Source organism: Montipora foliosa, chromosome 11 (assembly GCF_036669935.1).
Source record: "Montipora foliosa isolate CH-2021 chromosome 11, ASM3666993v2, whole genome shotgun sequence".
NCBI classification, from domain to species: Eukaryota; Metazoa; Cnidaria; class Anthozoa; order Scleractinia; family Acroporidae; genus Montipora; species Montipora foliosa.
In genome coordinates, this window is record NC_090879.1 from 7,391,617 (window position 1) to 7,404,116 (window position 12,500).

The following is a 12,500-nucleotide window of genomic DNA, read 5'->3' on the forward strand; positions in this document are numbered from 1 at the left end:
AAATACCTTGGAGTACTAGAAGCAGACGATTTAAAACATGCAGCCATGAAAGAAGTGATATGTACACATGTAAGGAATACTTCAGATGGATAATAAAATAAGTCAAAGTTAAATGGTGGAAATGTGGTAAATGCAATGAACTCAAGAGCTGTCTCAATAATCAGATATAGTGCAGGAATTGTCGAGTGGACTAGAGATGAACTGAGGAAATTGGATCGCAAAACCAGGAAGTTGCTGACAATAAACAGAGCCTTCCATCCGCAAGCCGACGTAGATAGACTGTATCTGAAAAGAGCAGCGGGAAGGAGTGGATTACTAAGTGCAGAAGACTGTGTGAACATTGAAGTGGGCAGTCTGTTTAGATACATTGGAGAAAGTAAGGAAAGATTACTTCGTTTCGTATCGGATGAAAATATTCTGGAGGAGGGGCCTACAAAAATAGAAGTGTCTGAAGAGAGAATGTCTAAATACAAGAACAAAGCATTACATGGGCAATTTGAAACAGCTACAGAACAAGTAAGGGACCCAGAATCCTGGAGGTGGTTAAAAATGGGAATACTAAAAAAAGAAACTGAAGGACTGCTAACCGCTGCACAAGACAAAGCATTACGGACGAATAGCATTAAAAACAGGATTGATAAAGAGGATGTCTCCCCGATGTGTTGGTTATGTGGAGAACGAGAAGAGACCGTAAGTCATATTGTAGCGGAATGTAAGAAATTGGCGCAAAGAGAGTATAAAATGTGGCGACATGATAAGGTAGGCCAAGTTATCCATTGGAAACTCTGTCACAAATTCAACATCCCATGCAAAGACAAGTGGTATGATCATGATCCTGAAGGAGTTATAGAAAACGATCAAGGAAAGGTGTTATGGGACTTCCGAATTCAAACAGACCATCAAATTGAGCATACATGTAGTAGACCTGATGCAGTTGTTCTTGATAAGAAAGAAAGATCATGTTATGTGATAGATATCGCGTGCCCTTTTGGTACAAGAGTGCTGGAAAAAGAACAAGAGAAAATGGAAAAATACCAAGAATTAAAAAGAGAGATTGGGAAAATCTGGAGCTGCCGAAAAGTAATTGTCGTACCAATTGTCATTGGTGAACTAGGGACGTTCAGCAAAAATTTGAAAACATCGTTGAAGAAAATTGGACTAGATTGCACCTTATTACTACAAAAGGTCGTGGCAGTTGATGCCTAGTTTACAAACCACGTTACCAACATATCGTGTGAATGAACGAAATAATAATAATAATAACAATAATAATAATAATAATAATAATAAGAAGAAGAAGAAGAAGAAGAAGAAGAAGAAGAATACTGTAGGAAACAGACAACTTTTTAAAAAGACATGTTTCGGCATGCTTATGCCATCATCAGTTTAATGCCAGTTCCTAAGTGTGAACAGTTATAAAGTCTACAGGTAGATGAAAAAATTATTACAACATGACGTAATACAAAAGCGGGTACTAATTAAAGCGTGACACCAAACATCAAGGTGTAAACTAAAACATGAGAAAATATGCGAGTTTTTATCGCTTTCCGTGTGTTCCTTTATCCTGGTGGAACACACGGAAAGCGATAAAAACTCGCATATTTTTAAACATTTCAACACATCTCCTTTATGTAACAACAAATACTCCCCTTCGTGCTTTAGTATTCTGGATTCTGCCAGCGACTCAATTGATTTAAAACTTGAGGAAGCTTTTTCTATAAATAAGATCAAACCGGAACTTAACAAACAATTGCAGCATTACAACACTTTTCTCACGTTTTAGTTTACACCTTGATGTTTGGTGTCACGCTGTAATTAGTACACGCTTTTTGTATTACGTCATGTTGTAATAATTTTTTCATCTACCCGTAGACTTTATAACTGTTCACACTTAGGAAATCATTAAACTGATGATGACATAAGCATGTCGAAACATGTCTTTTAAAAAAGTTGTCTTTTTCCAACAGTATTTATCATACTTGCTACTATTGCGACCTTATGGAAATAATAATAATAATAATAATAATAACAACAACTTATTTTTTGTGCTTTTAGCTTTGTTTTGAATAAAAAGACACATAAAAACATCGGAAAGGTGTCATAATGTTATTCCCACAATAATTATATGTATTTAACAACATCTTTCAAGCATTACCGAAGGTGGATAGAAGTAAACGATGGCATTTTCTGGTGGATCTGATTCCTTTGTCACGGCCTCTCGATCATAAACAAAGAATATAATCCCTTCAAAACTGAAACAAAAGATGGAAAGAACCGACTATTAAGTTGATATTGCTGTTGGAGTCTATCGTCAATGAATCAGACAGTGCTTTAAAGTGATTCTGGATTATAAGAGGGGTTGTTAATATTGCTCGCAGTACGGTGTCTAGAAAACTAAGATCTAAGACCTAAGACCTAAGACCTAGAAAACTAAACTAAGACTTAGAAACTCCCCCCTAAGACCTAGAAAACAAAGACCTAGAAAACTAAGACCTAGAGAACTAAGACCTAGAAAACTAAGACCTAGTTTCTAGGAGGAGTTTCTTGGTCTTAGTTTTCTAGACACCCAAAATCTGGGTCTTAGTTTTCTAGGTCTTAGGTCTTAGTTTTCTAGACACCCCACTTGTACATGTACGTACACGTGATGCATATGTGAGCAACGTGTGTGAAAACTCAAAACAAGTCTTGTAGTTGACACCACAGCAAGTATTTGACGGTAACGTTTAGCTATAGGAGGATAGTCCTAGTATGGGAATTACGTTTCCTGACCCAATACAGTTTGGTTGGCAAACTGTCATTAAACTTAAAAATTAAAAACACAAATCAGACACATATCAGTACAACAACGTTTAAGACTTATTTCCGGATGGATTTATGTAGATTTAAGGAAGCGGTGATGTCTTACCTTCTTGCTCTACCAGGAGCTGTTGGAGCAGTCATTTAGTTACTAAATCAGCAAACTGTTAAGGTAAGATAAATATATATTCCTGGAAAATGAACGGAAACAAGATGGCACCAGGAACTTTGTAACCACCCTACAGCCCTGATGTCACGCAATGCGGGACAACTCGTGATAACCCTCGTGACTAACTTGTGATCTTGGCCTTTTTGCGGACAAATAACTCGAATTTGGCCTTTTTGAAATCCGTTTGGCCGGGGAAACTATAATGGTTAGCCGGCCAAAACGATTCTGGCCTATTTTGACCTTTTCAAATTTTGTTGTCACACTTTTTTATTATTAGTTATTTTACTCACAATAGTCGAATTGCTGTTTGTAATCCGACCAATCCGACTTCCATTGCGCAATCAGCACTGTCGCAACCCTAGTACCCAGTACCCACGCTCTTCTCTCGACCTGATTTGTTATTCAATTTTCGCCTCCAGTTGTCGCGTTCAAATGTATTTGCCGTTTTTAGCGAAAGTACGGATTTTGATGATCAGTTTGACCGATTACGCAAAAGACGACCTGGCAACCCTGTGTGATCATTTCACATTGATTTTATCCACTGGACTTGTGTGTATGAAATTCCTGACTAGAAAGATTGGTTTGATTGAGTCAATTTGATAAAAAAATCTTCTATATAAACTTATATCGGAGCTTATAATAAGTTGGGAGGAAGGCTTTCGTTTAGGAGATAGAGCGGAAGATGAGAAGAAGTTCTTTCCACTTTTTCACAGTAAATTAAATTTCCCATTTCCGGCCGTCTTACTTCCTTTTGAAGAGAAAACAGTTTTCGTTTTCCAGCAGACCACGTTCTCTATCACCATCACATGAACAACAACATTGAGATTGGTCATTTGTCCAAGTTTGATGCTTTCAGGTCGAACAGAGACGAAGTAACGGACTTAAAACATAGTTAAAAATCCATACAAGCGTCTCTAATTTTGAGGCTGCGTTTGGATAGAAGTAGATTTTTCACGATTTCTGTAATATTCATAAAAATAGGCAAACAAAGTGATTTTCTCTTCAACTATTTCCAAATAGTAGGTCCATGACAGGATTTTCCAGTTGTCCCAAATCTGATAATTTTTTAAAATAGCTATGGAAAAAGATAAATGATTCAAGTACAACCATAGGCAGCCCAAGCTCGCGTCACTACAGACAGCCGTTGAGAATTTAAACGCGTTATAAGACTTTGTATGGGAAATAAAATACCGTCGATTATGAAGCCTAAAAAATGCTCAATTTAACGTTCATTCAATAAAATGAATAAAAATTACTCACCTTTGGTGTATTCTTGTGCCTTTTGGAGCTTATTTTACCGTTTCGGAAAGTCCGTGTTTTCAATGTTCTAAGACGAAGATTCGTCATTTTTATTCATTTTATTGAATGAACGTTAAATTGAGCATATTTTATGCTTCATAATCGACGGTATTTGATTTCCCATACAAAGTCTTATAACGCGTTTAAATTCTGAAAGGCTGTCTGTAGTGACGCGAGCTTGGGCTGCCTATGGTACAACTAGAGCACGCTTGATGACGCGTACAACCGTCTAATTAAGACTCCGTTTATATGGAGGAAAGCTGTCCCTGGTAGAAGGGTCCCCGCTTACCCGAGCTACCCTGGGCGGGCCAACTTTTCCTACATTTTGTCATAAAACGTGGCGAACCGTTTATATGAGAAACACAAAATTGGCTCGGCTAAAAGGGTAACCCGTCTGGCAGGGTCACCCCGGGTTTCGAAGATAGGGTCACCCTCCTAGCCGGGACAACTTTTCCTAATGTAAACACTTTGGCTCGGTCAGCCGGGACAACTCCACGGAGATTGAAGTCCGCGTTCTATCTTTAAAACGGACATTGTGGCTTAAATTGCTGTCAATAAAGTTAAATCTAAGTAAACAGTGACCGGTGTGAGTGATTTAAAAAAAAGAAATTTAGAGGAAAGAGAGATATTGAAGTTATGAATTATTAAGCAGGACCAATGAGTAATTTAGTAGGGTTAAATTTGACTCGGTCAACCGGGACAACTTTGCTCATGTAAACGACGGTCGGCAGAAGTTGGCCCGCCAAGGCGGCTGACCCATCTACGCGGGACAACTTTCTTCATATAAACGGGGACTTCAGACAATTAAAGAAACAGAAAACAAGTTTGGGGGTGCACTTTAATCAATGGCCTAAATTTCAATTTGATGATAAAAAAATAAAAAATGCACACAACAGCAACCGAGAGATAGCACTTTATTGGTTACTGAACCTCCACTCTTACTAGAGAATAAGTTTAAACCGAAGGAAATTATGTTTACAAACAAATTTGTTCAAAATTTTTCTTTTTAAAACCGTCTTTATATCAAGAAAATCGCTTATTTTCACAGAATAATAAAGTCTTCAATAATTGTGACGTGTTATGGTTACCCTATTGTTCTGACACAAAAACAATAGATCAACCGTAACACGTCACAATTATTCAAGATGGCGGCGCCCGCAAACAAAAACAGGCGATTCTAAACTTATTTATTTCGGATACTAACACTTTCTTTGAAAATATTTTAGACTGACTTGACTGTAATGCTTATTTCTTGTGATTTAAAGTTAATTTTTTGTTGAAGTGGAGGTTCCTTTTAATCAAAATCAGAAATATAAAAAATTAAAAATTATGTGTTAGATAATCTCTTTAAAAGATCACTAAATATAATAAAACAAACATGAATTTAAAAATACAGTAATTAAACGCTCAGTCTTAATTTTCGGTAGGATTTTTGAAAAATGTCCTATTTTAACAGGATTAAAAGGCTGAAATCAGGGCTGTTGATAACCAATCAGACAGTAATAGTTACGATTATGTTAGTAAGAGCTGTATTTTTTCGGCTATCCCTGTTGTACGATTTTCAACATGAAGAAGATTGAATTGTTTCTTTTTGATCTCCAGGATAAAATTCGACAATTTTCAGAAATTTGTTCTAGCAGGAAACGAAAGACCGTTTCTTCTCATTTTTGTCATATTCACGAGTTACGCGGAAAAACTGAGCTTTGACTGACAATACCTTGACGATCAATGTCACTTAACAAAAACGATTATGGCGCTTGTAGGAATTTGCAGGAATCCACGCACTCGTAGGAATTTTCTCGAATCCACGCGGGGCTGCAGGAATCCTACAGTAATAAGACAATTATATAAGTAATGTAGCTTTATTTTTGTTGAATGATTATTTACAGGTTGCTTTTTCCAGTTTATTAGCCAAAGCTACTATTAATTAAGCCCGCGCTAACTATTGACAACAGCAGAAGGACAAGTATCAGACCCTTCACAAATATTCAGGCCAACAAATTGACCGACTCTCAACTGAGTGACTTCATAGCTCAGAGGTCGTGGGTGTCATGATAAAGAGAGAATTACTTAAATTGTCTAGTTAGTTCGATCATTTCTCCAAGTCACCTCTAAACCGCACTTCACAAACATTTGTCAACCAAAGACAAACTTTCCTCGCTTTCCGCCATTGTTCGGAAAACTGCCTTGGTAACCACGTGTTTATCCTTGCAGGAAAAATATGACATCATTGCAGGAATCCGTAGGAATTTGTAGGAATCTACTACCATATACGGTGAACGGAAAAATTCAATAATTTTGTTACTCTTTTCGCGGTACGTCCTTATTGGCACTGAACAATAATTATTATTATTATTATTATCACTATTATTATCTAGTCTTCTAGCGCTGTAGCACTAATTGGGGACATTGTAAACTGAAATCAACAAATTAACGCAAATCAAATGTTGGTTTTTGAGGAGAGGGGAAACCGGAGTACCCGGAGAAAAATCTCTCCGAGCAGAGTAGAGAACCAACAAACTCAATTCACACATGACGCCGAGTCTGGGAATCGAACCCAGGCCACATTGGCGGGAGGCGAGTGCTCTCACCACTGCGCTATTCCCGCACCCTACAAGTTTTACAACAAGTCAGAAAGAACGACTTTCGTTACATCACACTCACTTGTCGCGATGATTGCAATTTACAAGCGCACATTGCCTCAAATTCTGGTTGGTTTGTTGCACTGTTTGCGTCTGTTGTTAATTGCCTTGATTTGGGTTTTTACTACGATACTCAATTGAAAATCGCTTTGTCGAATTTTGTTCGTTGTCCACTTCAAGTCAGTTGGGTTGCAAGGTAATGCTGAAATAGAGTGTTTTCGGTCATGTGACCAGCAGCCATATTTGCATACTAACACAAAAGGAAGAACTTTCATAAAAATAGAGTTCAATTCCCAAAAGAATACTTCGCTGCTCCAACATGGCCGCTGTTTCTTTGTTTCACTTCTCCAACATGAAAAACCTTAAATAACAAAGACCACAACCAGATTTTCTGAGCCCGCGAGACTGAGCACCCCCTGGCAAACCATTGTTTTAACGAAAACCGCTGGTCAGCAACTGGTTCTGGTCATTGCTGTCTAAGGTCTTCCCTCCAACATGGCCGCCGTGACGTCATGTGAAAATACTCTATATGCAGGGGCACCCAACGAATCTGTTCCTCACATTATCTGTTCCGAGAGGAATCTTGCTGGCTGGCAAAAATACAGGTGTTTCGATTAGCTGGCTGGGAAATTTTGCTATTGAGAGAGGTTTTGCCTGGGAATTACTGACTTTTTCTAGCATTTCAACCCGAGCTGGCTGTAGAAACTCTGAAGACTGAGGACGACTGAAAAAAAAAAAAAAAAAAAGGACTCCTTCCCTCTCCCAGAGATTAGTCACAAACATACGACGGCAGGTCAGAGTGATTGCGCTTGCGGAAAAAACCTGTTTTGTCCCGGTTTTGTCGCTTTTGTTCCGTCGTTTTGGATCGAGGGATTTGAAAGCGCGCGGAATTCCTGGCTGGGAAATAAATTTGATCAGCTGGCTGGGAAACCAACCAATTTTATCTAGCTGGCTGGGAAATTTCTTATGTGTCTTGCTGGGAAAAAGGAACAGATAATGTTTTCCCAGCAACACTGAAAAACATCTGAAAATGCCTTAATAACATTTATTTTCATTAACTGGGGTATAATAATACAATTTACAACAAATTGGTCGTTGGGTGCCCCTGTATATGTCGTCATCATGGTACTACTTAATGGTATCCAGTAGCTAGCTGGGAAAACAATAATGAACCAAGGCGGGATCTGAACGACTTGGTCATTTTCCCACCTGCAGTAAAGGTTTTAAAGAATTTTGAGTGTTGAAAAGATAGACTTTGATAGGAATGCCCTTCAGAGATTATGAATAACACAAACGAAATTTTCAATGGGTTAATTGATCATCGTTTTGGTGTGTAGACATTTTTTGACTTCCATAATTCTGTACTTTAATGTTTTAAATTCGCGTTTAATAATGTCGTCGTTCTTATGTCACTTGTAGACAACCGTCAAAAGAAGCCTTGGTGATTGGACGAAAGCTCTTGGAAGAGCTACTCGACCAGAATGGTAGCCATGAAATGTGTTTTCTTCCTTGGTTTGATGCTCCTCGGAGTACGTGCCAAAGAAAAAGATAAGAAATGGGCAAAGAAATTATATGAGGTTCTTATGGCAAGAAATTCTTACCTTGGGAAGCTCGAAGATATCAAGAAAGAAATAACAACGAAAAACGTAGAGGATCTGATTGCAGTAATGACGACTGTTCCAGCTAACCTTAAAGGAATCGATAACCTTGATGTATCTACAGTGGAAACAGACAGGAAAACGCTTAGGGAACTTTTTAAAGAACCAGAAGAACCCATTGTCACGAAGTTCTTCGATAGTAAGAAACTGAAGGCAAATTACGTAACACGCGGGCTTGGCTTCATCTTGAGGACTTTAAGAGCCTCTTACGATTATCGCTGCATCAAAGTATTGTTATCTCCTCCTCAGAAAAAGCCGACCAATCTCGCGATACCCATAGATACCTTGTGCTCTCGAATAAAAGAGGATCTGGCCAAGCAAGATAAATTCACCTTCTCCACAAACAAAATTTGCAACAACATAAAACAGTGCACTGGAGCCGAGACACCTTATCCTTATGGAGACAAAGAGGGCACAAATGCAAAGGATGCTTGTACAGAAAAAGACCAGTGTGACGTGGGAAAAGCGATTCCAATGATGGGGGCCTTGCTTTGGTACAAGATCAGTGATTTTATAGCGCAGAGCTTTTGTAGTAATTCCCTTGCCCAACCAGAAAAGGCCGTTTTGCAAACAAATCTGGAGGAAATAGAGAACATGGCAAACTTGATTATGGCATATGCCAGCACGTTTTACTGGAAAGACTTTTTTGAGAAGGCAGTCAGTGTAAATGCCTTCTCCAACTTAAAAAGCGCCATGTCCTTAGTACAAGAGCGGGAGAACTCGCTGGGTTTTGTTTCCTTGGCCTGCAATGAGATCCAAGCGGAAGATATGTGTGACGTTGGAGGCATTCATATAATGTATCAATCTTTAAAGAACGTGGAAAACGATCGCCTGAATCCTACGGGAACGCGTAATTTGCGACTCTATTCCAAAACTAACCAAGCAAAGATGATTGAACTTAAATCGAATGCCTTGAATCACATCGAACTTTTGGGTCACATTCGAAAACTCGATGACAATCTGCGCGCGGCCGTAAAAGGTATTTCTAAGTATTTCTATGGTCTTGCAAAATACGATCAAGGTATTGCGGATGCCGACGTTACATTCCTCTCGGACAAACTGACAAAATTTGGCACAGATGCAGGCACATTGTCAGAGAAAGTTGAAAAAGACATAAAGGCTGCTATGACTGCCTTACTGGTTACTCAGGCGGCCCAAGTTATAGAAGAAAGCGCCATTTTAAAACTCAAAATTGCCCAGCAGATGAATCCTGCGAAGGTAATTTTTAGCGGGGTTGAGGCTGGGGAGGTGTACGAGCAAACGGCAGAGGTCGCCAGGGCCATACAAGAGCTCGCAAGAGGTTCTGCTCTAATGGCCAATCTACATAAAGTGTACGCAGACACTTCATCTTTGGCTAAAGACTTCATGAATAACGCGAATCAGATTAAAAAACTTGATAAGATGGTGGAAGCTATTAAGAAAAACGAGGTCGACAAAATCGGAATTGATGCAGATAAGTTTGTCAAAGCGTATGGAGACTACACACCCAAGGTTCAAAGGTCACGCCTTGCTAAGAATGACGCTTTGTGGGCTGCCTTTAAAGAGTCGACTTGCGAATTGCTTTTTGGAGCACAAGGTGTTGCGGCTGCCGTAAGTCAGGGGGTGGTAGGAGGGATGCTTTTATGTGAAAAACTGGAAGGAACCCTCGCTGAATTTGGCACCCTCCGAGAAAACATATTTGATTTTCAGTTTGAACTAGTTGACGCCCTAGCTCGTGTTATGCGTGGCCAGGTCGCCATGAAGTTATCGCAGTCTATAACGGTGAAGAATGATCTCCTAGATGCAAGTAAGCTTATGTTAGGATTCTTCATGACTCAATATCGGCTTCAGTCGCAGGCGTTGTTGTATTGTGATAAATTGCGATATCTGAATCAAGGCAATATAATAGATGCCTGTCAATCGACTGGATTTTTCAGCGAAGATACCTTAGACAACCTAATCGCCTATGATCCCGACGTTACATACGATTTAGAAGAACGATTTGTGTACATACCGACGCGTCCTCAATTCCCTGGTGATCAAGGCTTTATTAATCTGCCAGCTTTATCAAAAGGACAACCTGTTACTTTTCGGCTTCCGGCAGACAGAGCATGGTTGCGAAAGTACAACTGGTTAACGAAGGATGAATTTTTGGCACCATTTGTGGAAAGTTTCAAAGTGTACCTTCCACTGAAGGAATATAAAACAGGAAGTGAGAGAGAATATTCAAAAACCCGAATCCATTTAACATCCGTGGCCAGCAGCGCTTTTTCCGCAAAATCCGATGTCGTGTACAACCTGCCCCTTGAAGATAGTACATACAATACCATATACAGCCTGGGTTTTGACAGATGTCCAGAAGGAAAAGACATCGCCAACCCTTATAGTCTGTGCAACAATCTACCAAGAATGTGCGACACCAACACAAGGGTGCCTCCACTCACGAAGAGTATCATGCCCACAATCCTTTCGACATGGAAACTAAGCTATTCAATGGAGGCGGGAGATGCTGATGTAACCTGGAATGCCCCGAATCCTGCCACAAATCTACTTTGCATTGCAAAGGTGAAGCTTAGGTTCCTTCATAGCAACAGAAGGCGGATATTGGGGTATCAAAGAGATGAAGCGCCTTCCAGATGTTGCACTGGAAACACCTACAGAAAGGAATGGAAAGATAGAGCTTGTGTTGCGTGCCCTTCAAAGCCTCCCACCGATTCTGTTTCGATGTTGAGAGGGTATTACTGCGAAAAAGGAGACGAACCGGTAGCCGGGGAGCCACCTGAGAGTCCCCCAAATGCTTAACCCCCCTAATGCATGTACAATGTAGGCACTTCAATGAACTTCGGTATAACAAAATACAACGAATGAACGAAAGAACGATCAAACGAATGAACCAACGAACTTGATGATCCATACTTTTGGCCATATGCTATTATAATAAAGTGATCTTATTTTGTTCAATCCATAAACAACAACATTTTAAAGTACGCAATTCTTTTCTCCTGGTAACGAATGACTTAAGGAAATTTGTTTTTAGCAGATATGGCATGCGGACAGTGAACCAAGGTATAAATAAATAAATAAATAAATAAATAAATAAATAAATAAATAGCATAAACTTGTTATTTCTCAGTAAATGAATTATTCTTGTCACTACCCACCTACCCATGACTATTAAAGTGCATGCAGCCTTCATTAACGTAAAAAGGAAAAGGGTTGAACCTTCGTGCAATTCTTATCCTTCCATTTTCATTTTACCTACTTGATATCCCGTGCCTTCCCTGGTCAATAAGCGCTGTGTAATTTCGCTTTTCATTGATCCGTTTCCATTTCTCCTTTTCTTTCCATCTTTTTCCATTTATCTTGTTCCCTCCTTTTCTTGGGTGTTTGGTTTTTTCTTTTCTCATTTACCGTTTTTTTTTTTTTTATCGTTGTTGCTTTTTTCGTTTTAGGTGACTCCTGGCTTCGCTATTGCTGGTTTTCACTCACGTGATCAACAGCCGTGTTTTTCAACGAAAACAAAAGGAAGCGTTTGCATAATAATAGAGTTAAATTCCCGGAGGATTTGGTCGGGGCACCAACATGGCCGCCTTTTCTTTGTTTAGGGGCACCAACATGGCGGTCGGGACGTCATGTGAAAACCGAGAATTCACTTTTACATTCTTCAACTGCTTTTCTTTTGCGAGACCTAAGACCTCGGATACTTATAGACCAGGGTTATAGAACAAGGATTTTTTTCTCTCTCTTTTTTCTGGAAAAAAAAGCACAAGCACACTAACAAACAAGTGAAAGAATGATATCTTTTATGAATAGAGGATTATCGATCTTAATTCTTGGAATACTCATCACAAAGTTCTTTGCAATCACTATAAACAGATTCGGTAATCACATTCCTCCGCGTCGTTAAATTCACTGTAAACAAAAAGTAATGAATTTGCATAGAAACTTCAATGAGTT

General features: G+C 39.2%; 2 protein-coding genes across 3 annotated transcripts in view; one reads left to right on the forward strand and one right to left on the reverse strand.

Annotated features, from left to right (window-relative positions):
- Nucleotides 1–3,027, reverse strand: part of LOC137976504 (serine-rich adhesin for platelets-like) — a 33,624-nt gene extending 30,597 nt beyond the window's left edge. For both annotated transcript variants that reach the window (XM_068823872.1, XM_068823873.1), the window contains exons 1-2: nt 2,906–3,027; nt 2,156–2,252 (exon numbers count right to left, since the gene is read on the reverse strand). In XM_068823872.1, the coding sequence (XP_068679973.1) occupies nt 2,156–2,252; nt 2,906–2,940 (132 nt within the window). In that variant the 5' untranslated portion in view covers nt 2,941–3,027. The remainder of the gene's footprint in view (nt 1–2,155; nt 2,253–2,905) is intronic.
- Nucleotides 3,028–8,387: 5,360 nt separating this feature from the next.
- LOC137976630 (uncharacterized) lies at nt 8,388–11,345 on the forward strand. The gene has a single exon (XM_068824003.1). The coding sequence runs from the start codon at nt 8,388–8,390 to the stop codon at nt 11,343–11,345; it is 2,958 nt and encodes a 985-aa protein (XP_068680104.1).
- The last annotated feature ends 1,155 nt before the right edge of the window (nt 11,346–12,500 follow it).